This window comes from Capra hircus, chromosome 12, assembly GCF_001704415.2.
Source record: "Capra hircus breed San Clemente chromosome 12, ASM170441v1, whole genome shotgun sequence".
NCBI lineage: Eukaryota > Metazoa > Chordata > Mammalia > Artiodactyla > Bovidae > Capra > Capra hircus.
In genome coordinates, this window is record NC_030819.1 from 53,491,352 (window position 1) to 53,518,676 (window position 27,325).

General features: G+C 41.8%; 1 protein-coding gene across 1 annotated transcript in view; it reads right to left on the reverse strand.

Annotated features, from left to right (window-relative positions):
• The window catches only part of LOC102190971 (phospholipid-transporting ATPase IB-like), a 100,896-nt gene extending 77,410 nt beyond the window's left edge, over window positions 1–23,486 (reverse strand). Inside the window, exons 1-8 of the mRNA XM_018056307.1 lie at window positions 23,294–23,486; window positions 22,072–22,132; window positions 9,758–9,901; window positions 6,812–6,911; window positions 4,287–4,385; window positions 3,141–3,186; window positions 2,479–2,519; window positions 802–875 (exon numbers count right to left, since the gene is read on the reverse strand). Coding sequence (XP_017911796.1) covers window positions 802–875; window positions 2,479–2,519; window positions 3,141–3,186; window positions 4,287–4,385; window positions 6,812–6,911; window positions 9,758–9,901; window positions 22,072–22,132; window positions 23,294–23,486 — 758 coding nt within the window. The remainder of the gene's footprint in view (window positions 1–801; window positions 876–2,478; window positions 2,520–3,140; window positions 3,187–4,286; window positions 4,386–6,811; window positions 6,912–9,757; window positions 9,902–22,071; window positions 22,133–23,293) is intronic.

The window sequence follows — 27,325 nt, forward strand, 5'->3', positions numbered from 1 at the left end:
TCCTCTCAATGGCATTGAATGTCATCATTCAACACCTCCACAAGCTCAAATCCCACAGGTACAAATTAGATATTTATAATCAGCTCGTCGATTCCCATTAAAATATGTTTGAGATTTTGATTGGAATGGCAGTATGCTTTTAGATCAGTCTGGCGGGAATTGACATCTTTATAATACTGAATCTTCCTATCCAAGAACATGATATATTTCTCCATACATTTAAGTCTTCCATTAAGCACTTGCATATGTTTTGTCAGATCTGTTCTTAAGTACCCTATCATTTTTGTTTCTATTGTAAAATATATCCTTTTGTTACATGAGAATAAAACAAGATAATAAGTGTAAAATATTTTAGATTTGTTGAATGTCTATAGAAATTGGTAGAAGAGATAAAATTAACCTAAGAATCAGAATAGAAGAAAAAATGTCCAGGGAAATTAAAGAAAAGATGATGAAAGTACAGAATAGCAAGCATCAATCTATGACCCAAATGCCAAATCTAGCCCCTGCTTATTTTCATAAATAAAGTTTTACTGGGACACAATCATTCTATCTGTTTACATTTTGCCTTTGGTTGTTTCTGATAGTACAGAAAAAGAGCTGAGTAGCTACAACAGAGATTGCATGGCCCACAAAGCTGAAAATATTTGCTATGTGTCCTTTTACAGAAAATGTTTGCAATCACTGATCTCCAGTATAAAGGGATGGTGAAACGAGTGAAAGAAGAAAAGGCCTTTGGTTTTTCTGTTTAATTTCTATTTCATAACAAAAGTTCATTAAATGCCCACTAACATAACTAACCTGGAAGAAATCAGGACCATGTCTGCAGGAAGGAACTGCCCATTGGTGGCCTTCACAATGTCGCCAACATTAACCTTTTAAACCAGGAGAGAAAACACAGAAGCATGAATTTTTAAAAGCACAATTAAAAGCAAACTCTGTCATATATTCTCAAGAAAAAGTATAAGATAAAAATTCTGGGGCCATCCTAATAAATTCAGCTGCATTAGAACAACCGAATCTCCTGATGCTTTCATTCCTCTGTGATATCCTCCATATAAATGCTGTCTTGTACCCATAACAACAGGTTGTGAACCGTTGACTTTAAGTCAACACCAAAGCCTTTGACTGCGTGGATCACAACAGACTGGAAAATTCTTAAAAAGATGGAAATACCAGACCACCTTACCTGCCTCCTGAGAAATCTGTATGCAGGTTAAGAAGCAATAGTTAGAACTGGACATGGAACAATAGACTGGTTCTAAATCAGGAAAGGAGTACATCAAGGTTGTATATGGTTACCCTGCTTGTTTAACTTACAGGCAGAGTACATCATGCGAAATGCCAGGCTGGATGAAGCACAAGCTGGAATCAAGATTGCTGGAGAAATATCAATAACCTCAGATATGCAGATGACACCACCTTTATGGAAGAAAGTGAAGAGGAACTAAAGAGCCTCTTGATGAAAGTGAAAGAGGAGAGTGAAACAGCTGGCTTAAAACTCAACATTCAAAAAACGAAGATCATGACATCCAGTCCCATCACTTCGTGGCAAATAGACGGGGGAACAATGGAAACAGTGAGTGACTTTATTTTGGTGGTGGTGGTGGTGGGGTGCTCCAAAAACACTGCAGATGATAACTAGTCATGAAATTAAAAGATGCTTGTTCCTTGGAAGAAAAGCTATGACCAACCTAGACAGCATATTAAAAAGCAGAGATATTACTTTGCCAACAAAGGTCTGTCTAGTCAAAGCTATGGTTTTTCCAGTAGTCATGTATGGATGTGAGAGTTGGACTATAAAGAAGGCTGAGCACCAAAGAATTGATGCTTTTGAACTGTGGTATTGGAGAAGGCTCCTGACAGTCCCTTGGACAGCAAGGAGATCCAAGCAGTCCATCCTAAAGGAAATCAGTCCTGAATATTCATTGGAAGGACTGATGCTGAAGCTGAAACTCCAATACTTATGCCACCTGATGCGAAGAACTGACTCATTGGAAAAGACTCTGATGCTGGGAAAGATTGAAGACAGAAGGAGGTGACGACAGAGGATGAGATGGTTGGATGGCATCACCAACTCAATGGACATGAGTTTGAGCAAGCTCCAGGAGTTAGTGATGGACAGGAAGCCTAGTGTGCTTCAGTCAATGGGGTTGCAAAGAGTAGGACAAGACTGGGTGACTGAACTGAACTGAACTGACTTTAAATGTTCCATGCAGCAACATGGAGGTAACATCCAGGCACAGTGGAGGTGTGTAGACCTCTAGCTAGGCCAACTGAAGTTCAGATCCATTTCACTCCTTCCTGGCCACATAACTTTCAGCAAGAGGCTCGTTCTCTTTGATTCTCTACGTCCTCATAAACAACAACAAGCAGACAATATGATGGTTTCGAAATACACACTTCACAGATAAAAATCTGTTAGCTTTAAATATGGTAGATGCTTATGACTAAGTTAAGCATTAAATACATTCTTACCTCTTTCCATGGAATCACTTGCCATGCATTCTGTCTTAACACTGAAAAAGAAACAGCTATGTATTCAGTGTAATAAAGATACCTTTTCCCAAAGACTACAGGCATTTCTTTATATTATCTTCGTTAATTTAACTTTTATATAAACTGAAAGATTAATATGCACTTTACCAAAAAGAGCATATACATAACATAACATGATAGTATAATCATATATTATAATATAAATAGACAGGCAGATAGAGGCTGTATTAAGTCACTTCCAATCCCAAGAGAAAACAGTTTGCTGTCATATGCTAAAATACTGGCTGTAGCCTGAAGAGCAACATTTTTCCAATCAAATACAGAGACAGCACATATCAAAACTAGGACTGAGAGAATATGTAACACCCAGATCTCTTTTACAGACATACAAATTGTTCAAAAAAAAAATTGTTCATATCCTGAATATTCTACCCTTCCCCATCTTTTCTTTCCTTTTATTCTAGTTGATGTACTTACATGATTCTAACATATGGAAATTGAGTTTCTTTCTGGGTTTTGCTATTTATTTCTATATTTCTTTAAATACCAATATGTAATAAAACATATTACAAGTATCTACTTGATGAATTTGGATATTTTCTTAGAATGAAATAGGCTAAAAGCTAAATCTAATATCTTACCTATTGTGTTCTTTGAGTTAACTAATTTGTCTGCCATATGTCGTTTCTGTTACAGGAAAAAAAAAAAACCATGATATCAAAAGTTTGAAATGAATCATTTAAATCACACAAGACACAGTGGGTTTAAAAAGAATAGAGGTAGTAAACCTAACTATAAAGCAGGTTTTTGGCTATAACTGATTTCACTTTCCTTTCTCCTTTATATGACTTCCTAAACTGAGGTGTGCCTTAAGGGAGGCTGACGACCAACGTGGTCAAGTGTGGGAGCTCTAGCTAGAACCAGCTTGCCCTGGCTGACATCCCAACTCTGCCCCTGACTGTGACAGCCTCATCAGACCACTGACTTGTCTGTGCCTCACTTTAAATGAATTCACACACACACACACACATGCAGATATACTGATACATAGCACAGTGCCTGCTGCATCGTAAAGTGCTTACTTGAAATGTTAGCATTTCATGTGATGTTTGTAAATGACTATTTGGCAAAACACATAATTGGCTATGTTGAATATTGCCTCAATTTAACCAAAAGCTTTTAAGTTTGAAAAATTCTTTCATACTATAAACCAATGGAAAGGCCTAACAGATTTAACTGATGACATAACAAGCTGGTAGGAGTGAGGCAGAAACGTACAAATGACCACCACTAGTTATTTTAGAAACGAGCATTAGGACTGTAGGTGAGGAGGAGGAGACAACTCTAGAGAGACCCCAGCTGCAGCAAAAGAAAACACTGTTAGCTATCTGTCTTCTTTTATTTTCCTACTGAAATCTGCAGGCACCCGTAAAATCACTCCTCTGCCAAGGTTATAGGAGTAACGAAGTAAGAGCACAGTTTGTGTGCACATCCTCCTCTGCCATTTAGGATTCTCTCCTCTGGCTGGATTATGTCCCCACAGATACTAGCACCGTTCTCAGAATAGATATGAAGTCCTGCTGGTCTCTCGAATACACACACGATTAAAAACGTGAAACCTCAAAACTTTAATTCACTCTTCATATCAACTATGGATTTAAAGAACCAAACAGTTCCAACCAGTAGCCTGAAATTTAAAAAAAAGAGAGAGAGAGAGAGAGAGCAAGAAATATACCTCTTACATTCAAGGCAGTGGTTTTGAGAGGATTTACTAACAGCAAACTTACATAATCTTCTACAATCTCTTTAACGCCTGAAATTACAAGTATAACTAGCAGAGGCACCAGAGTTGTGTATTTTCCCGTCGGAGATACCTCTGGAATTTGCTGCAAAATAGAGTTACACTATTAATTTCATAAGTCCTTATTATATTTTGCATATACTGAAAGTTACACTGCTAATGGCATGATCCAGGACGTGACAACAACAGACACATTAAATACAAAGGGAAAGGATTCAGGATACCAAAATCACCCCTGGAGTATGACACTAAATACTCAAAGTCAAAAAGTCAAAGTGTTAGTCGCTCAGTTGTGTCCAGCTCTGTGAGACCCCATAGACTATATAGCCTGCCAGGCTCCTCTGTCCATGGAATTCTCCAGGCAAGAATACTGGCGTGGGTTGCCATTCCCTTCTCCAGGGGATCTTCCTGACACAGGGATCAAACACTGGTCCCCCACGTTTGCGGGCAGATTCTTTACTACCTGAGCCATAAGGGAAGCCCAGACACTAAATGTTATACACTATGGAAAAGTCCCCAGAGCAATTGCTTAATAACATTTCAATCATTGTGTGACCTTTCTAATAGACACTTTATTATGCTTTGGTTGAAACAGCTCAAAACCTCAATGTTTAAAATAGCATCTTTGGAGGAAATTCCTTGGCAGTCCAGAGGTTAGGACTCCACACTTTCATTGCCAAAGCCTTGGGTCAATCCCTGGTCAGGGAACTAAGATTCCACAAGCCCCACAGCCAAAAAAGTAAAGTAAATTTTAAAATAATAAATAAAACAGCATCTTTTTAAAATAGCTAAATCCAAATGGCCAGCTATATTAATCTTACTTCTTTTTGAGGAAGAGGAGAAATTTTTTGGAGGCCCAGAAGAATAATGTTTCCTGGGTACAAGTTACCTATAGACAGTGCTCTCGGGTTACCCCTACTGTCTAAATTGTGAAAAATAAAGTGATTGAAACAGGTTGTAGTTGCTTTCTGATGGATGCAAGGGTGGGTGAGGTCTGGGGTCAGACCCTTTAGTTTTCCAGATTTAGACAAATTCTTGTTCAGTCACTCAGTCAGGTCTGACTCTTTGCAACTCCATGGACTGCAGCACACTAGGCTCCACTATTCTCCACTATCTCTGGGCATTTGCTCAAATTCATGTCCATGGAGTCGGTGTTGCTATCCAACCATCTCATCCTCTGCCATCTACTTCTCCTTTTACCTTCGACCCTTCCCACCTTCACGGTCTTTTCCAGGGAGTCAACTCTTTGCATCAGGTGGCCAGAGTATTGGCATATCAGCTTCAGCATCAGTCCTCCCAGTGAATGCTCAGGGTTGATTTCCTTTAGGATTGACTGGTTTGATCTCCTTGCTGTCCAAGGGATTTTTAAGAGTCTTCTCTAGCACCACAATTTTAAAGCATCAGTTCTTCAGCACTGGGCCTTCTTTATGCTCCAATTCTCACATAATTACTGGAAATACCAAAGCTTTGAATATATGGATCTTTGTTGGCAAAGTGATGTCTCTGCTTTTTAATATGCTGTGTAGGTTTGTCACAGCCTTACTTCCAGGGAGCAGGCATTTTTTAATCTCATGGCTTCAGTCACCATCTTCAGTGATCTTGGAGCCCAAGAAAATAAAAGCTGCCACTGCTTCCATGTTTTCTTCTGTTTTCCAGGAAGTGATGGGACTAGATGCCATGATCTTTGTTTTTTTAATGTTGAGTTTTAAGTCAGTATTTAGACTATATTTCCAGATGTGGGCCTAGGTACACTCTCTATGTTGCCTTAGTAGTTTTGCTTGCTTACTATCTCTTTGTATAATATTACATACACCTAGTTCAGCCTTAAAAGAAGGAAATTCTGTCATATGTGACAACATGGATGGCCCTTGAGAAAATTATGGAAGTGAAAAAAGCCAGTCACAGAAGGACAAGACTATGACTCCGCTGATATGAGATATCTAAAATAGTCAAACTAACAGAATTATCAAGGAGAACAGTGGGTGCCAGAGGCTGGTGATGAGGGTGGGGGTGGGGTGGGGAGGGAAGCAGAAGCTGTTACTTAGTGAGTAGGAAGCTTCAGTTATGCAGGATGAAGATGTTCTAGAGATCTGCTGGGCAGCAAAGGTCCTACAGGTAATAGCACTTTATTGGAGACTGGAGAATTAAAAGTTTGTTAAGGTGCTAGACCTCATGCTAAGTGTTCTTATCATTATTGGGGGGGATGTTATTTTAAACTAACATGACAGGGTAAATTATATCTTTCAAAATACAGTAAAATTATATTATTATGGAGGTGGCACAAATGACAAAAGTCACTTCAAATATATCTCATTAATTCATCTACTGTTCACCAACATGTCTTTCAGCCCAGAAACAGAGTTTAGTGTCTCACTGAGTAAATTAAATATTTGAAGAGGAGAGTTCTCTCTTTACAGTGCTTAAACTTATTCTCTGTGTCACACTCATGAGATTGCTATATCTTTTTTACTTCTTAGAAATCTGAACCTAACAACATGTTCAAAATATCACCTGCAATATAGTGATGAACAGGAAGAAGGCGTTGGCAGTTTTGCTAAACTGCAGATACAAATATCGAGGGAGAAATGACCACATGCTGTACTTGGCTGTGCTGTGGGTAGAAAAGTAGAAAGTTAACCTTCTGAACTCAGGAAACACCAATGGAAAACACAAAATTTGGTTATAACTCAGAAGTTGATAAAACATTGTTTTAAAATGCTGAGCCTTTTCTAAAGATATTTTGTCTTTTTTCACAGCATTCATTGTTATCTTTTAAAAAAACCCAAGGTAAAAGAAGAGTTTCCCCATTTCATCAAGTACTGTGAATACACAGGCAGATGTGGAGAACCAAGGATCTAAAAGCAGAGAACAGCATGGATGAGTCCCTTTGCTGTTCAACTGAAACTATCACAAAATTGTTAATCAGCTATACTCCAATACATAGCAAAAAATTCAAAAGAAAAAAAATAAACACATGCAAAGGAGAAGGTAATAAGGAACACAACCTGGTAATGAGCAAAATTTTGATATATAAAAATATAAGTTTTGTTCAGAAAGAAAGCACTATAAGACTGAAAAATGATAACCAACTAGGAAAAATATATTTGTAGCACATAGGAAAAAGAGGCTAATATCTCTAGTATACAATGAGTCTTTAAAAACCATTAAGCAAACAACATTCACCATAATATAAAAAGGGATCTAAAGCATAAACAAGTAATTATCAAAAGAATAAATACAAGTGGCCAGTAAACACAAAGAAAGCAAATAAACCTCTAATAATCAAAGGAATAAAAAGCAAGAGGTTTTCACTTCTCACACCGACGACTGAGTGACTGAGCAATCCCAGCATTATTAGCAAGGACACGAGGAAACATGAGCTCTCAAACTGATGATGCAGGTGTAAGCCGGCATCATCGCTGGTGAAGGTCGTTTAACATGTATAAAAGCATAAACAGTATGTCTTTTGGTCTAGAATAGTGTCTCAGTCTATTTGAGCTGCTGTAACAAACATACCATAAACTGGGTACTTATAAACAACCGACATTTATTTCTCACAGTTCCAGAGGCTGGGGGTCTGAGATCATGGCACCAGCAAATTCAGTGTCTGGTGAGTGTCTACTTCCCCACTGACATTCTCAGTGTAACCTCACGTTGTGGAAGGGGCAAGGCAGATCTCTGGGGCTCTTTATAAAATCAGGTCAGTTCAGTTCACTCGCTCAGTCGTGTCCAACTCTTTGCGACCCCATGAATCGCAGCACTCCAGGCTTCCCTGTCCATCACCAGCTCCAAGGTCACAAGTCCACTAATGAGGACTCTGCCTGAATGACCCCAACACTTCCCAAGAGCTCCACCTCCTAAAACATCACGTTGGAGGGCTAGGATTTCAACATACGAACTTTGGGGGAATTCAGACCATGACAGAGAGATGATAGGTAGATATGAATGGTTTAAACATTGTAGTTCTATAAATCCAAAAATATAAAGAATCAAATTCTTCAAATATCTTTGTAAACTCTATTGAAGTATGGTTAATTTTTAAAAATGTGTTCTGGGTACCTCACTTATCTTTAATACTTTCCTCTTTTCATATACTCCTTATATTCTTTATTATGTTTGGATTTGCCAGATATTATGCATGTTATTTTACCAAAATTTTGGAGTTTTGAGATAGGAAATTTAATATTTCTTCTTTTAATTCATCCTCATCGAATTTGAAGAATTCCCTAGGGCAGGATATTTTTGAAAGACTCATGGACTAAATAGAATTAATAATTAGCAATCCAAAACTGCTCTTCAAGTACATTACATTTAATAACTTTTAAGACTATTGATATATAAAATAATTTTATAAATATTAAAGCCAGAGCCAAATTTAAAAGAGGTTAAATTTCTTCATCATGTGCCTTTTAAAAAGCAGATGTTTTATTCTCCCTTCATTTAGGAGGTAGTCCTCCAAAGACACAGTATTACAGTGGTGGGTTTCCAATTCTGTTTTCCACCAGGTGTGGCCTCAGGTTTGAGTTCCCTCCTCCCACTGAGCACGAAATCTGAAGCCCTAAGTCACCAGAACTGGGCAGGTGTCCTCAGAAACCAGCCACATCAGCATCCTTGATCTCTTTGGGTTCCTGCTTTGCCCTCATTTTTGGCTTCAGAGATATCCTGTTTCTCTTGCCAAGTCAGTGATGCACATTTTTAAGCTCTTTGATTAGTTAGTTAATAGTGAAAAAGCTTACTGACTACTGAGCTCATGTATCCAACCTCTGGCCTTAGAGCCTGGTTTTAAAAAAATAAAAAATATATGTATATGTGTGTGTGTGTATACATATATACACATATATATGTGTGTGTGCTTATGTGTGTTAGTTGCTCAGTCATGTCCAACTCTTTGCGACCCCATGGACTATAGATCACCAGGTTCCTCTGCCCATGGAAGTCTCCAGAATACTGGAGTGGATAGCCATTTCCTTCTCTAGGGGATCTTCCTGACCCAGGGATAGAACCCAGGTCTCCTGCAATGCAGGTGGATTCTTTACCATCTGAACCACCAGGGAAGTTATAAACATATATATGAAAAAAAGTCCCTTTTAGGCTTTTATCTAAACTGCCTCTGCAGAGTTTCAGTACTCAGCTCAGTGAATTCCTCAGGAAGCAGCACTCTTCCTAGCTAATTCTCATTCCCCAGTGGGTGATGTTGGTGGGTGGCTCCCCTGGTGAGGACTTTCCCCCGCTCCCTAGCAAGTGGTTTTGCTAGAGCACTCAGCTGGTGGGTGGGTGCCTGCAAATGAGGACAAGTCAGAGCAAAGAGCAACTTCAAGAAGCCTCTGCAGTGAGTTCCAGCAGGTTCAAGAACACTGTTCTAGCCTCAAGCATCCACACAAAGTGTTGTTTATTGCGGGGAAGACCACAGCTGCCTCCTTCCTCCTTCCTCTCCTCCTACCTCCACAGTCTTCTCACCTGATGGAGTTTTTGCAGAAAGTGTTCCTAAGGGGTTCATTGAGGTAAATGGTGCGGGCCATTGGCACGTCTGCTCCTTGCAGAGACTGCCTCCAGCCCATCTTTTCCTCCACCTCCGACAGCCCCCAGAGAAGCAAACAGGTCCTGTGGCAAGAAAGCACCAAGACATTACATGGAAACTCAGGTGAAGGCAGGCTCCAGGAAGGGCAGCGGGTACTCTGTGTGTGTGTGGAGGGGTCACACACAGCCTCTCTTGAGTCCCCTAGGGAGGACAGCGTTCTTTGCCCCCAGGGATAATGACCTGGGCCAAGAGAGATAGGGCAGCCTTCCCCTGCTGCCCTGCAATGGAGGGGACAGCCAGACTCCTCCACAGCTCACATACCCCTCCCCTCCCCTGCCCTAGAGGCTCTGGGTGGGCACAGGGCCCAAGAAAGGGGTGAGGGACCATGAATTAGGACCCAGCGGCTGGACCCAGAAAGAGGAGAAGGAGAGACAGAAGAAAGGGAAGCAGAGGAGGAGATGGGATGGGGGCCCCCTGAAGAGTGTCTTGGCTAAGGAGCAATGGCTCCCAGATCAGAAACCTGAACCCTGACCAAGAGGACCATCATCTAGACTAAAGTCCAAACAGGTGTCGTTCTTCAAGGACCCTTGAAGTCACTTTTCTTTTTCCTAAAGTATTCTCTTTAGATGACCTGTAATTGTAACTAAACTTACTCTATGCCCTTTGAAATGTATGTAAATCTCAAAAGCCCTTTACCAACTCTAAGATTCAGGGAATCTTTCTCAAGGACCTGGGATATCTCTGAAGTGCAATCATCCAGGACCATAGCAAAGGAGAAAAAGAAAGATATAAGCATCTGAATGCAGAGTTCCAAAGAATAGCAAGAAGAGATAACAAAGCCTTCCTCAGCGATCAGTGCAAAGAAACAGAGGAAAACAACAGAATGGGAAAGACTAGAGATCTCTTCAAGAAAATTAGAGATACCAAGGGAACATTTCATGCAAAGATGGGCTCGATAAAGGACAGAAATATGGGCCTAACAGAAGCAGAAGATATTAAGAAGAGGTGGCAAGAATACACAGAAGAACTGTACAAAAAAGATCTTCACAACCCAGATAATCATGATGATGTGATCACTAATCTAGAGCCAGACATCTTGGAAAGTGAAGTCAAGTGGGCCTTAGAAAGCATCACTACGAACAAAGCTAGTGGAGGTGATGGAATTCCAGTTGAGCTGTTTCAAATCCTGAAAGATGATGCTATGAAAGTGCTGCACTCAATATGCCAGCAAATTTGGAAAACTCAGCAGTGGCCACAGGACTGGAAAAGGTCAGTTTTCATTCCAATCTCAAGAAAGGCAATGTCAAAGAATGCTCAAACTACCGCAGAGTTCCACTCATCTCACATGCTAGTAAAGTAATGCTCAAAATTCTCCAAGCCAGGCTTCAGCAATACATGAACCGTGAACTCCCTGATGTTCAAGCTGGTTTTAGAAAAGGCAGAGGAACCAGAGATCAAATTGCCAACATCCGCTGGATCATGGAAAAAGCAAGAGAGTTCCAGAAAAACATCTACTTCTGCTTTATTGACTATGCCAAAGCCTTTGACTGTGTGGATCACAATCAACTGTGTTCTAAAAGAGATGGGAATACCAGACCACCTGACCTGCCTCTTGAGAAATCTGTATGCAGGTCAGGAAGCAACAGTTAGAACTGGACATGGAACAACAACTGGTTCCAAATAGGAAAAGGAGTACATCAAGGCTGTATATTGTCACCCTGCTTATTTAACTTCTATGCAGAGTACATCATGAGAAACACTGGACTGGAAGAAACACAAACTGGAATCAAGAATGCCGGGAGAAATATCAATAACCTCAGATATGCAGATGACACCACCCTGATGGCAGAAAGTGAAGAGGAACTAAAAAGCCTCTTGATGAAAGTGAAAGAGGAGAGTGAAAAAGTTGGCTTAAAGCTCAACATTCAGAAAACGAAGATCATGGCATCCAGTCCCATCATTTCATGGGAAATAGATGGGGAAACAGTGGAAACAGTGTCAGACTTTTTTTTTTTTTTTTTTTGGCTCCAAAATCACTGCAGATGGTGACTGCAGCCATGAAATTAAAAGACGCTTACTCCTTGGAAGAAAAGTTATGACCAACCTAGATAGTATATTCAAAAGGAGAGACATTACTTTGCCGACTAAGGTCCGTCTAGTCAAGGCTATGGTTTTTCCTGTGGTCATGTATGGATGTGAGAGTTGGACTGTGAAGAAGGCTGCGCGCCGAAGAATTGATGCTTTTGAACTGTGGTGTTGGAGAAGACTCTTGAGAGTCCCTTGGACTGCAAGGAGATCCAACCAGTCCATTCTGAAGGAGATCAGCCCTGGGATTTCTTTGGAAGGAATGATGCTAAAGCTGAGACTCCAGTACTTTGGCCACCTCATGAGAATTGACTCATTGGAAAAGACTCTGATGCTGGGAAGGATTGGGGGCAGGAGGAGAAGGGGACGACCGAGGATGAGATGGCTGGATGGCATCACGGACTCGATGGACGTGAGTCTGAGTGAACTCCGGGAGATGGTGATGAACAGGGAGGCCTGGAGTGCTGCGATTCATGGGGTCGCAAAGAGTTGGACACGACTGAGCGACTGAACTGAACTGAACTAAGGACCATAGACTCCTGACTTCAGCTGACACCCTGCTCAAAGCTGGAAAACTCCCTCCTATTGTGAAAGGGGAGAGGCTGTACTTTTCCTTTGGGTAAAGTGAATGTTCAAACCCTGGATTGTCCATGAGCCCCCTCTTCCCCACCTCAGCTCTTAAAAATCTCTCTCCAGTCCTTTGTGTCAGCTGAGTTGAGTTCTGTCTCCCTTCTTTCTGCAAGAGTCTTGAATAGTCTTCCTTGCCTATGTAGCTTTCCTACTCTGACATCTATTAACTGAAGAAGGAGGAAGGCTTTTGACCAAAGGGCCAAAGGTAGCTTTGTTTGTGGTGAGGAGAGGCCAGCTTGGGGAGGGGCTCTGGCCAGCATGCCATCCACACTGAGAAAGTAACTCTATCTGTCCAGAGCCCACATTGCCCAGATTTGTCAAAATTCTTTCAGCTCAGGGTTAAAATAGACGTTCAGAATCTCTGGGTAAGGGATTTGACCCTCATAATTGTAGCTTAGTCCAGGTATTTCTCTTCCCACATTTCACTAACAAAGTATCCATGAGTGAGGGGAAGATACAAGAGAAACTCAAGAAAAGAGGTGAATAACAGCTAAGCTGCTGCTGCTGAAAGTAAACAAAGCTCTGGGTCTTCACCCAACCAGAGACCTGTGTCATCAGGGCTACCTCGCAAAGCCTGCTGACCTGCAACCTAAGGGAAGGTTGCCAGTGGCCGACTGTTCCCACTGGGAAGGGACAAGCCTAAGGCGATGCCCCTGCTCACTCGCTAAGTGCCTCCTTCCTCAGCAGGTATCTGGGCTGGAGAGTGGCCTAGGAAACTGAGCAGCAGTGAAAAGTGATCCAGCACAGAATCCATGCAGAGTCACGCAGCCTTTTGCCCAAAATATGACAAAGTCGAAGGAACAAAAGACAAAGGGAATTGTTTGCATATCAAAAGAATTAAGTAACAAAACACATAGAAAATGCATCTACTTTAAAAGAAATTAAATATAGCCATGATGAAACAAGAGCTCAAAAAAAATCATTTTTTAAAGTGATAGACTTCCCTGGTGGTACAGTGGTTAAGACTTCGCCTTGCAATGCAAGGGCTAAGGGCTCAATTCCTGGTATGGAAGCTAAGATCCCACAGCGCCTTCTGGCCAAAAAACCAAACCATAAAACAGAAGAAATATTGTAATAAATTCAATACAGACTTTAATAATGGTTCATGTTTTTAAAATCTTCAAAAAGTAAAGTGATAATAAAACTTCAGAAGAATTTTCAACTGACCTGAAAGAGCTCAGGGAAGAAATGAAAAAGAAAAATACCTTAAGAAAATGAAAAGCTACATTGAAGCAACTCAAATAATAACTGAAAAGAGGGGTGTGCTGCACATACTACAGAAAACTAAGCAAGATGAAATTTGAAAGAGCACAGAGGATAAAGAATTGGAGAAAAATTATAAATTTAGGACAAAGTATATCCAATGTGTGTATATTTGTTGTCCTTGAGAAAGAAACAAAAAATGAAAAAATTAGCAAAGAAGTTGCTGATGCAAATAAAAAAATTCAAATAAAAGTATCCAAAGCCATGGTACAATAAGCTTATTATTAAAGACTTTTCTTTAAGGGACATGACATGATTAAGGAAAATCTGATACAAAACAATCAAGCCATATGCCAAGACACTTCCTGACAAAGTTTGTTGGACTTTAATGAAAAACAAATCATTATTCTTTTTTTAAAAAATCATTATTCTCAATCAAAGGCTAGTTTATTCGATGCATTTATTTGGCTGTGTGGGGTCTTGGTTGCAGTACTGGGGACCCTCCTTGTGTCTTGTGTTGTGCAGGCTTCAGACCACCAGGGCTCACTGGTTACAGCAGACAGGTTTAGTTGCCGTGGCACGCGGGATCTTAGTTCTGAGAATAGGGATCAAACCCATATCCTTGCATTGCAAGGCAGATTCTTAACCACTGGACCACCAGGGAAGTCCCCTAAAACCAATTCAATCTCCTACAAAGTTTGGAAGGAAAGGGAATACTGGAGCCACACTTATACTCTACCACTGAAACATTCAAGCCAGAGACAGAAGATTGAATATCCCACCGAGAAATGAATGAAAAACTTTGGTAATCAAGACTACTAGTTAAGCAGTGATTTATTTAGACACAAAAATAAGGCTTTAGATAATAGTGGGCAATCTTATTGTGACCAAACTTTCTACTGAAACATTTTAAAATGCTAAAAACAAACAAAAAAAAATCTTTTAAGTTTTTTGAATGCATTGAATAGTCAAGATAAGAGCTATTATTGGGCAAAAATTCAGTCAAAAGCGAAAAATCCAGAAAAATAGGTGAAAAAAATCAAAAAGCACTTTTTCCAAGAAGAAATTTGCAAAGTCCTACTAAAGTTAACTATAGAGAAATAGAGGGTATGTAAGTCAAGACTCAGGTCCTGAAAGGCTTAGGGAAGCTGAAAGAACCCTATGGTCACACAGATTCATCTCCTGAGGAAGGAGAGAGAAAAGGGAAAGAGGGAAAGAGAAAGGAAGGGAGGGCGCGAGGGAGGGAGGGAGGAAGGAAGGAGACAGAGAACACATCCTGGAAGGTTATAACTTCTGGCAGGCTGGCTGTCTAGCAAAATAACCCAAACTGGCATCACCAGAGTTGAAAGAAACCTCAAGCTTCACTTAAAAGGGTTCAGCACTCGTAGTGCTAGAAATGACTAAAACAAAGAGGAGTCCACTCCAAAGAAAAATACCATTATCCTAAGCCTCAAAAAATCCCCACAAATTACTTATGGAGGGGAAGGAGTAATATATAGCCAAAAAAACGAAGCAAAGCATCATAAATAATCAGCATTATGAATAAAAGATGGCAGAAACTACCCACTAAAGATTTCAAATTCTTGAGTTAGAAGGTACAGATTTCTTTAGAAAGAAAATAACCATATTAAAAAAAAAAAAAGCATAAGCTTTAACATACCTATATGGAGAGAAACTATGAGAAGTAACCCAACAAGTGTTAAAAAGAATCAGACAAAACCTCTATAAATGAGGGAAGTCATACTCAAACTTAAAAGTTCAGTGGACAAATTTGGCAGCAGATAGGCTGCTGCTGAAAGTGAAAATAATAAGACGAAACAGAGATCTGAGAAATTATGGAAAATACAGCTTGGGGAAGGGAATAGATGGAATATACATAAAGAAATTCAAGTAAATAAAGAAAATGATCTAACAAAAATTTAACTGGAGTCTCACAGGGAAAAGAGAGGAGAAAAAAAAAATGGAGCAGAGGCAACATGTGAAGAACCAATGGCTACGACTCTTCATAAAAGCAAGAAAACCAACAAATCTTTATCAGATAAATGAAAACAAAATCACACTTACACATGTAGTAAACACAGAAAACAAAAGTCAAAGGGAAAATCTTAAAGTTAGCCACAGAAAAATAAGAGAGGAAGCAGGAACTCGTCCCAAAATATTTTATGAAGCTACATTATAGTGACACCAAAACCAAAGTCATTACAAGAAAAAAATGGTACAAAATACTTCATAAACATGGACACAAAAATCTTTAGCGAAGTATTTAAAATCTACCACTATGCAAAATGATTATACATCCTAATTTTTATAGGTGGAATTGTGTTTCCCCACCAAAGGAAACATTAATATATTGACATTCTGACCTTGGAGTAGCACCTCAATGTGATCATATTCGGAAATATATTGTCTAGATCTGTTTGGGCCACTATAATAGAATACCACAGATAGTGGAGCTTATAAACAACAGAAATCTGTTTCTCACAATTTTGGAAGCTGAGAAGTTCAAGATCAAGACACCAGCATGACCACGTTCTGATCATGGACCATCCACCTGATTCATAACTGGCACATTCTGTGTTCTCACCTGGAAGAGGGTCTATGGTGCCTCTGGACCCTCTTTTATGAGGCAATAATCCCATTGATGAGAGCGCCACTTTCATGACTAAGCTCCTTCCGAAGGCCCCACCTGCAAATACCATCACCTTTGAGGGGTTAGGATTTCAACATATGAATGGTGGGGAGGCAGGACACAAACTTGAAAACCACAGCATAAGTTGTTTGCAGATTTAACTAAATTAAGATGATGTCATTAGGATGAACCCGAATCCAATGTAACTAGTGGCCTTATAAAAGAGAGAAATTTGGGCTCAGAGACAGACACACAAATGGAAGACGTGCAGAGACAGAGAATGTCATGTGAAGAACGATGTAAAGAATGGAATTTTGTTGACACAGGCCAGAAACTGAAAGAACTAAGAATGATCCTTCCCTACAGGCTTCACATCAAGCATGGGCTGATGACACCATGATTTCAGACTGCTATCCTCAAGAAACATGAGACAATAAACCTCTGCTGTCCTAAATCAGCCATTCTGTGGTATTTTCCTGTGTCAGGAAACTAATGATGATCATGTGGGGACTGGTTCAAAATTGGGAAAGGAGTACATCAAGGCTCTATATTGTTACCCTGCTTACTTAACTTACATGCAGAGTACATCATGTGAAATGCTGGGGTGGATGAAGCACAAGCTGGAATCAAGATTGCTGGAGAAATATCAATAACCTTAGATATGCAGATAACACCACCCTTATGGCAGAAAGTGAAGAGGTGCTAAAGAGCCTCTTGATGGTGAAAGAGGAAAGTGAAAAATCTGGCTTAAAACTCAACATTCAAAAAACGAAGGTCATGGCATCCAGTCCCATCACTTTATGGCAAATAGATGGGGAAACAATAAAAACAGTGAAAGACATTGTTTTCTTGGATTCCAAAATCACTGCAGATGGTGACTGCAGCCATGAAATTAAAAGATGCTTCCTCCTTGGAAGAAAACCTATGACATACCTAGAGACAGCATATTAAAAAGCAAAGACATTACTTTGCCGACAAAGGTCCAAATAGTCAAAGCTTTGGTTTTTCCAGCAGTCATGTATGGATGTGAGAGTTGGATCCTAAAGAAGGCTGAGCACCAAAGAACTGATGCCTTTGAACTGTGGTGTTGGAGAAGACTCTTGAAAGTCCCTTGGACTGCAAGGAGATCAAACCAGTCTATCCTAAAGGAAACCAGTCCTGAATTGGAAGGACTCATGTTGAAGCTGAAACTTCAATACTTTGGGCACTAATGAGAAGAACTGACTCATTAGAAAAGACCCTGATGCTGGGAAAAATTGAAGACAGGAGGAGAAGGGGATGACAGAGGATGAGATGGTTAGATGTCATCACCAACTCAATGGACATGAGTTTGAGCAAGCTCCGAGAGATGGTGATGGACAGATAAACCTGGCATGCTGCAGTCCATGGGGTCGCAAAGCATCGGACATGACTGAGTGACTGGACAACAGGTGGGGTTAAGGTTAGGGTTAGAAAGCAAGGTTAAATCATTTGAAACCAGAAAAATGAAACGTCAAAAGACTGAAAAGCCCGGTGATAATGTCAGTAGATACAGAACTATTTGACAAAATTTCACATTAATCAATAAAACCTCTCAGCAAACCAAGAAAAGAAGGAAATTTCCTCAACCTGACAAAGTATTTCTTTGAAAAACCTGCAGCAAATATCATACTTAATTTCCAGAGACTGAATGCTTTCTCTGTAAGACTGGAGACAATACGAGGCTGTCCCTTCTCACAGTGTCTACACAGTGTTGTACTGGAGGCTTTAGTCAGTACAATAAGGTTAAAAAAAAAAGGAAAAGGGAAAAATAGAACTGTATCAGAAAACGTGATGGCCTCTACAGAATATTCTCAAAGAGCCTGCTTTACAAGTTGTTCTGGTGCAACGTGTAAAGAACTTGGGAGTCAAGACTTTTATCCTTACAAATTAAAAAAAGCTCAACAAATTGAAAAACAACTCTTCTTAGATCCATAGACAGATAATCTCAAAAACTAAGAATGATGTGAAAATGATACGTTACAGTTGTTGTTTAGTTGCTCAGTCATGTCCAACTCTTTGTGACCCCATGGACTGTAGCCCGCCAGGTTCCTCTGTCCATGAGATTCTCCAGGCAAGAATACTGGAGTGGGTAGCCATTCCCTTCTCCAAGGGATCTTCCCAACCCAGGGATCAAATCTGGGTCTCCTGCATTGTGGGCAGACTCTTTACCACTGAGCCACCTGAGAAGCCCATGAAAATGATCCATGTACTCTAGTAAATCATTTATGTAAACTTTAAAATACATAACTACAATAGTAAGTCTTGTTTATGGATCTATAGTTATAAATGTGATTTTAGAAATTAAAAAAGGACTAAAATCATGTAACAGAGCACACCCCTTAGCACGCAGCCATTGCTGGGCACCATTACTCAGCACCCTGTTACCAGGCAACGGGTCCTCCTCAGCCATTGGTCAGACCCTTGGTGGGCCCCGTCCACAAGCAACCAACTGTCAATGAGGAGCCATTAAAGAAGTGACTCAGTCAAGAGTTGGTGGTGCTGTGGTCCTCAGGTGGAGAATGAGGTAAGAGGCAGATCCCTGCCTTCTCCCTGAGACCCTCCAGCTTGCCTGGCCTTGGGCCAGAGGGTGAGCTGGGGGGAGAGGGGGCAGCCAGCGAAGAGGCTGGGGGCTGTGTCTTGCAGGGCTCCAGAGCCCTTGCCAGGGCCATCCATTGGACAGGACTAGGCCTTGAAGCAGCAGTGAACCTCACTCATTCCTGTCTCTGTGACCTCAATGGTTGCAGCTGTTTGCCTGGGTCGCAGTCTGTGGGAACTGCCCCCACCTTGAGGCCTGAGGAGTCCAAGGGCCAGTTGAGTTGGGTGCCTGTCTCCCTCCAGGATGACAACTGGGCAGGGTCTGGGGACCTGGCCCTTAGGGTACTGCCAGCTGAGCTCTGCCTCCTCTCAGCCAGGACTGGGACCTGGGAAGGTAACGGCTGTGCTTGGGACCTGGCTCTTTCTTGTCAGGACAGAGAATAACACTTGTTTGGTAGAGGTTTACAGGAACATCGTCATCTGACCATGAACTGGCCTCAAAAACAAGGATCTGAAGTCTGCAGCAACTGACAAGGCCCCTCCCTCACCTTTCCTAGAAAAGGGCTTTACTGAAAGCCTTGAATAACTTTGGGGTTCTTAGTGCATGAGCCACCCATCTCCTTGTGTGGCCCTGTAACAAACCTTTCTCTGTTCCAGACTCCAGTGTTTTAGTATTGATTGGCCTCACTGTGCCCTGGGCACATGGATTTGCATTTTTGGTAACAACCATGCAAAGCACACATAATAGTTATTGCTTTGTCTGGGAGGTGGGAAAGGGGGGACAGGAGGAATGAGCCTAGAGGTAATGGTTAAAGGTGGCTTTTACTTTGCTTTATCCTAACGATTCCTTTTTTCGAAAGAATGTAAAGAGAAAATCCTGGAAGCAAATGTGACAAAATGATAAAGGCTCTTCATGCTATAGGGTAAAAATAGAGCGATGACCTTTGTACACACATCGTCACATATCGCATAATGCTGGCGTCCACTGAACAGTGACAGGTCACACACTAGCGTGTGTTTAAGCAATACGTAAATTACAATTGAATCCATCATCTCAGCTGATTATTTCTCTGGCCATTCACACAGGACCCTGATTGAGCTTCTCGTCACCTGCCCCATGATACCTGGGGGGCAAGAACCTGGGGTGAAAGGGGAGCAGTGGCAGACTGCCAAGCAGAGCATCAAGACCTGACTGAGTTCAGTTACTGAAACTGCTGCAGGGCAGCTGCCAGACTTAAAGGGGCAGCAAGCTGAAGGAAGGCCCTTCAGAGTTACTCGCCAGCCTCAGGCCACAGAGACCACTTAGGACCAGAATTGCTGATCCTTTCGAGAAAGATCTTGAATGTATGTTGTAGCTCAGCACAAACAGCTCTAATCCCAGACTGGCCCCTGGCCTTCGCTGGGAATGAGATGAAGCCTCCCCAGCTGGCCTCTGAGAGTTCTGACGATTGAGGGCTCAGCGCCTGCCCTCCATGCTGCACTTTTGAGATGGGGTGGCCAAGCTTCTCATCCTTACTCACAGACTGAAAAGGAGGCCTTCTACACTTAGAAGCCAATTCACCTTTCTCCTAAGTGGTGAAAAAATACTTAATATATCTTATCGATGAGTGAATGCATCAGGGTAAGACAATACCTCACTTAACATGACATAAAGTAAATTTGACAATTGAAAATTTTTGCCAGTATTGGTGTAGCCTAAATCATTGTTTCTCAAACTGGAAGATCTCAGGAACTCTTCATATGAAAAGAATCCAAGGAGCTTTTGTTTATGCGGCTTCTATCAATCAGTCTTTATCATATTAGAATCTACACAGGTACTGAAATGGAACAGGCCCTACAGTCATGTTGCAGTGAAAAGGAAAAACATTAAAAAGAGAGAAATGAGCTTTTCTCTTTCCCTTTCTGAGAACAAAGAAAATAAAGAGAACAGTGAGCAGACCCAAACTCACGGAAAGTGTTTTGCTTTAACTGCTCCTAAGTCCGCAAGCCTGCAACCAAGTTTGCTTTTCTGCCCCCTGACTCAGCAGGAGCTACACTTCATGTCTATTTTCCTTTGGCTCTACATGCTAAATACATCCTGTATCTGGTGTTGACCCTTACAACCCTTCCCCCTACAGTTACATATCAGAAAAAAGGCCACAGAGGCATCAAACTGCCAGCCCCAGTTACTGGGTTACTGACACCAGCCTATGACTGTCTTTGAAACAATGCAAGAGGAAGAAATCAAGATCCGAACACTTTTGTTCCTCATCATGACCCCTGACTTTGAGCCCTCATCTTGTATAAGCCCCTAGACCCCTCATGGATGGGAGGCACAGTTCTTGAAGCTTGAGTCTACTGTGTTGCTCTCTCCGCTGGCTGAGAATTAAGCCATCTTTCTATTTCCTCCAAACTCTGTGTATTTTTTATTTTGCTTTGGTGGGCAGAGAAAGCCAAGCCATGCTCTCTGACTGCCTTTTATCTGTGGAAAAGCTTTAGCCAAAGAATAGGTTTAATCAGAGAAGTGAGAACATGCAGAAACAAAGGGAAATAGTCACAGCAGACCAAATAATACGTTAGTCATTAAGCATAGTTAAGGACCTTGAGTTCCTCCTCAAGGGCTATAGTGTTCTGAGCCGTAATATATGAGCTATCTTAGAGACTGAAACCCCCACCAGGTGGAAGAAGTTAACTACATGATGACCAGACTATAACCATGATATAAGCTGCCACAATTCTGAGAACTGGCTTCAAAAAATGGAACCAAACCAACTCTGGAACTAAAACCTAACAGTTCTTAAAACAAGATGACACTGGTCAGACCACTGCATGACTAATTTCAAGATGACTGTCAGAACTAACTGCTATTTCTGCATGTAGCCCCATCCCTCAGCCTATAAAATTTCTGCCCCCCCTGATTGTCAGAGGGGAGTTAGCCTTTGGACAAGGATCCACCCTCCCTCCATCCCCAGGTTGCAAGCATCCAAAATAAAGCAAACTTTTATTAATTCCACCAACCTGGCCTCTTTAATGGCTTTTGAACAGCAAGCAGTGGGACCTGGGTTCAGTAAACAGTACCACCATTCCTGAGAGCAAGTCAGCACTACTTACTGAAGCTAAATATGGATATACCCCCAAATCCCAGCCAGCTCAACGCTAGGACATACTTACCAAAGAAACCACAGGGTAGGTTCATAATGAGACATGCACAGATCTGTAGAAGTGGGAGCAGCTGGGAACAACAAAAGTATCCACGATGAAAGGAAGAGATAAGCTATGACGCATGACTGCTGCAGAATCATACATGCCAGTAGGAAGCATGTTATACAAAGTAACACGAATAGTTCTCGAAAAAAGCCAACATTTTACGAAACTTAGAAACTAGTTGAGAGGTATATCACAAAATAATTTAAACAAAAATTTTAAATTTTAAATATTATTGTATAGTTTTTTAAGAAAATATGTTCAAAATATAGAAGACAGCTTGGGAGGACAAACCTTTAAGACATTAGGGAATGAGGTATATGAAACTGCAGGAAGGAGATGAAGAAAAACGACCAAAGGGAAATGAAAGAGAAAAGTGTAGCCTTTCTGGACCAATGATGCTGTGTCATGAATAGAGAGTCTGATGATGGCTAACTCAATTCTCAGCATCTGAGGTCCTTAAAAAACAGAAGAGTCATTTCACATGAGCAGGAAAGACTGTTAAGACTCACTGGGTTCCCTGGAGGTCCAGTGATTACAACTCTATGCTTCCATGGCAGCGGGCATGGGTTCGATCCCTGATCATGGAACTAAGATCCCACATGCTACTCAGTGCAGTTTAAAAAAAAAAAAAAAAGACTTGCCGAGATTATGTAAACATTTCTTTACATATGACAAGTACTCATGGGACGTGATACAGTAAGTGCCCCACAGGATTCATGAGTTAGCAGACCAGTTTATTCTCCCAAGTAAAATGAGATTTAAAAAAACCGTATAATATAAAAGGGCACTTCAAGACAATGCTGAAGACATACAATTTCTTGTGTTGAACTAATACCCTGTTTTTCTAAGTTACCTTGTATCAGCAAAATAATTTTAATATACATTTTGGGCAAAGGAACAAGTAAACAAATTTTGATTTCTAACTAGGTATGTGTGAGTCTGAAATTTTTTTTACAGGATGTAAGAAGCTAGAGAATACATGGAAAAATTTATAAAACATACAACTGCCATATCATCTTACTTTTGATTATTCTTGACATTACAGAGATGATATTCCATCCATACAGATTTATATTATATATTAGGTAACCTCTTCTGCTCTGTTTAACTACCCTATGTCCTAAGGGAGAACTGGAGAGAGAGAAACCAGAGCAGATTAAAAGGGCACCTGAAAGTTCTCACTCACTCAACACATACTTATTGAGCACCTGGAACATGAGAGCCACTGGCTTAGACTTGATCACAGGTGATAAACGTGACAGCTTCAGGGGAGCTTCTGGTCTGAGGTGGGAGGAGAGCTTCTTAGGCCACCTCCAGGAGCCTCTTGGCTGAGCAGCTCCCCGCGACTCACCAGCAGCTGGTCTTTCATTCTTTTCCATGCTGGCTTCCAGCGCCAGTCACATGTCTGGATAGTAACCCCTGAGCACAGGTTACAAGGGATGAGAAAACCTATCTCATGGACAGGTTACAATCCAGAGAAAGGATGAGAAAGAAAGGGTCCTGAACTCATTGGTCCCCCCACCACCATGGTTCTAGAGCACTGCCCACAAAAAGACCAAAATCTTGAAATAAATACATTAAAATGCATCCACCTTACATTTCATTAAGGAAATATATCATAATAGGTAGTACAAATTCATAGGTATATTCATCAAGCTGTTAATATTTTTTAAAGTACAAAAAAAAAGACACCTTCACATTTTAACTATAGGTGAGGTGACCACTAGAAATAGTCAAAATCAGTGATTGCATAGAAGTAATAGCACAGGTTTTCTGGCCCATATAAGATCGTATGACTAAAATAACTAAAGAAACAGACGCAGCACATCCTAAGTGCTGAGTGTCCAGCGTGCTATCAAGTCCCCCAAGCTTTGGTGGGCACACAAGTGCTGAAGGGCTGTCAAGCCTTCTGCACCAAGCTGGCAGCTCTCAGCACCTCCCAAAGAGGGACAGGCACCTTCCTCTTCTCCACAATAATGGTGATACAAGGTTATCTTGTGGGATAGGCTTTGCTGAGGGCTCAGGACTAATAAGCATTTCCCTGGTGGCTCAGATGGTAAAGAATCTGCCTGCAATGCAGGTAGACCCAGGGTCGATCCCTGGGTTGGGAAGACCCGCTCCCCAACCCCTGCCCCCTGCAGAGGAGGGAATGGCTACCCACTCGTCTTCTTTCCTGGAGAATTCCAGTCCACGGGGTGGCAAAGTTAGATACAACAGAGCAAATAGCACTTTTGCTTTTTCAGGACAATAAAGGGAAATTAGAACGAAGCGAGGAACAACTTGAAATTCGTTTGTAGAGATGTGGATGGACCTAGAGACTGTCATACAGAGTGAAGTAAGTCAGGAAGAGAAAAACAAGCATCGTATATTAACATACATATATATATAATCTAGAAAATGGTACTGATGAACCTATTTGCAGGGCAGGAATAGAGGTGCAGACGAAGAGAAGAGACTTGTGGACAGAGGGGAAAGGAGAGGAGGGGACAGACTGAGAGAACAGCACTGACACACACACCCGCCCGTGCGTGAACCAGCTGGCGGGAAGCTGCTGTGCAGCACAGGGAGCTCAGATCGGCGCCGCGGGATGGCCCAGGGGAGCAGGATGGTGGGGGGGAGGGAGGCTCAAGAGGAAGGGCCCGTGTGTGTGCATATAGCTGATTCACATTGTCGCAGAGCAGAAACCAACACTACATTGCAAAGCAATCACACACCAATTTAAAACACGCACACACAGCTGCTTGGATGGTGCTCTACCCACAGCTTCGCCCCGGATCTGCCTGGATGTCTCTCTTCTTAGCCCTGACCTGGAGCACCACTATTGAGAACCGTTATCTCCCCAAGGGCTGGGGGGGTCATTGAGTCCTCTCCTTTATCCTCAAGTTCTGAACCCTGGCCAATTTTCTGGACCTGCCAGAAAAAAAAAAAAAAATAATGAAAGACAAATAAACAAGCGTAAGTTACTAGTTCAGCAGAGTTCAGCCCAAGGCATAGGAGATGGCAGCAGCCAACTGTCTATTCTCGACACTATTTTGTCTTCCCCAGGTTCTGTGGGAATAACTGAAGACCAGCTTCCCTCATAGCTCAGTTGGTAAACAATTCTCCTGGGATGCAGGAGGCCCCAGTTCGATTCCTGGTCGGGAATATCCCCTGGAGAAGGGATAGGCTACCCACTCCAGTATTCTGGCCTGGAGGATTCCATGGGGTTGCAAAGAGTTGGCTATGACTGAGCAACTTTCACAACCAGATGAGAACAAACAAAGGCCACTTACTCTGAACTTGCTCCTGGAAGAGAGTAAGCCAGCATCACTGGCATTTTTGCTGAGACTGAAAGGCAGGCAGAGGAGTGGAAAAGCTTCATAGCAGAATAATGAGAAGGCTTCAGGTGCACCCTGACTGGAGGCTGTTTGCACTGAGAAGCTGCAGATATGTGTGAGAAGCAGGGCTTCATATGTGGTTGGTTATGAATGTATATTTGACTTTCTCTAGTTGGTCCTAAATTGGGAGTGGAGACAAAAATTAGAGAAGCTGTCAGTTAGGAATCAAGTCCTGGTTGTGTGGGGGCAATTGTTAAAGAGGTTATTGTTTGGTTTCCTGGAGGATTACTAGAGATGGAGGTCTGACTTCCTCAAAGTCTAATCTGTAGCTAGCAGACTGGCTTCCTGGGATGGTTACTGTACATAATACCTTGACCTCTGGGCTGGTTGCTGCAGACTATGGTGGAAGTTCTGTCTTTACATATGGGTCTGGCCATGTCTGTTTGTATATTTAATCTCTCAGCTCAAAACTTCACCCTGTGAAGGGGTCTGTGATGTCAAGGACAGAATCTTTAACAATATATATGACCCTTCACCAACTGGCCCCTTATCTGGTTTTCTCTCCTGTCACTTCATCTTTTCACATGAGTACTGTCAACTAAAAAAATGTACAACATGATGGCAACCCACTCCAGTGTTCTTGCCTGGAGAATCCCAGGGACGGGGGACCCTGGTGGGCTGCTGTCTCTGGGGTTGCACAGAGTTGGACACAACTGAAGGGACTTAGCAGCAGCAGCAGGGAGGCCAGGCATGCTGCGATTCATGGGGTCGCAAAGAGTCAGACACAACTGAGCGACTGAACTGAACTGAACTGAACCTTCAAAACAACTAGGAAGTGAATCAAAGGGTAATTGTCACTAAAAGGTTGATATCAAAGTAATATTTAAAACATAAACATAAATTCATGAAAAAAAAAAAAGGACAACATGAGCGCTGGTTTTATCCAGGGCAATATGAGAACTGCAGCCCGGGAGACAGCACCTCAGATAGCTCTGAGACTGTTCCAAAGACATAAGGGGAAAAGACAGTATATATGTGATTTTGGTAAAAAGGGGAGTGCATGCAACCAAGCACGTGTTTTTTCCATAGAAAGTCTCTGCTGGTCTCATGAAGCTTCTCATAGTCATGAGAAACAGTTGTCGTCGTGAAGGATTTTAGTTCTTTTCTAGATATGAGATGATACAAAGAATTGGACTCACAAAATGAGCTCCTGAGAATATCTAACTATCTGAAGATATTTCCTGCCAGCTTCCTGGAACACAGAGCACCTCATTCCTGCTCTCCACCCTGAACTCCTTCAGGGGGCGTTGGAGGAAAGCAGCTGCCATGAAACACGAGTTAATCCTTGTAGAGGCAGAAGACAAGCACCCATGGCAGTGCCAGTTTGTGGTGGACAGAATCCAAAACCTGGACCCGTCAGCATCCCTGGAGCAGAGCCCCTCCACAACCCACGCCTCTCCATGCACAGGCCACCTTGTCTAACGCTGCCCTCCCTTGGCAAACTCCTGCTCAGATGCCCCCTCCTCCCAGCAGCCTTCCCTGACCCTCTGGCCATCCTGTACGGCTCTCTCCTTCCTGGCACCTTACCTTGATGTATTAGTGTTCCCAGTGGAGGGATTTTTCACCAGGCCCGCCTTGGCTTCCTCAAGGGCAGGAATCGTGCCTTAAGATTTGTTTCTGCATCTAGCAAGTATTAAAAGGAGCTCAATAAATCTCTGTGGAATTGAACAAACAAGCACAACTAGTACTGGTATGGACCTTGCACGGCTCATGAGAGGGAGAGATCACATCAGTGATCGGGATATCTGTAAAGCTGTCTGCTGCAGAGGGACAGAAGACTTTGATAGCTCTTTTACCCCCTCCCTCCAAAAAGTAATTTATTTTTGTCCAACCCTTCCTGT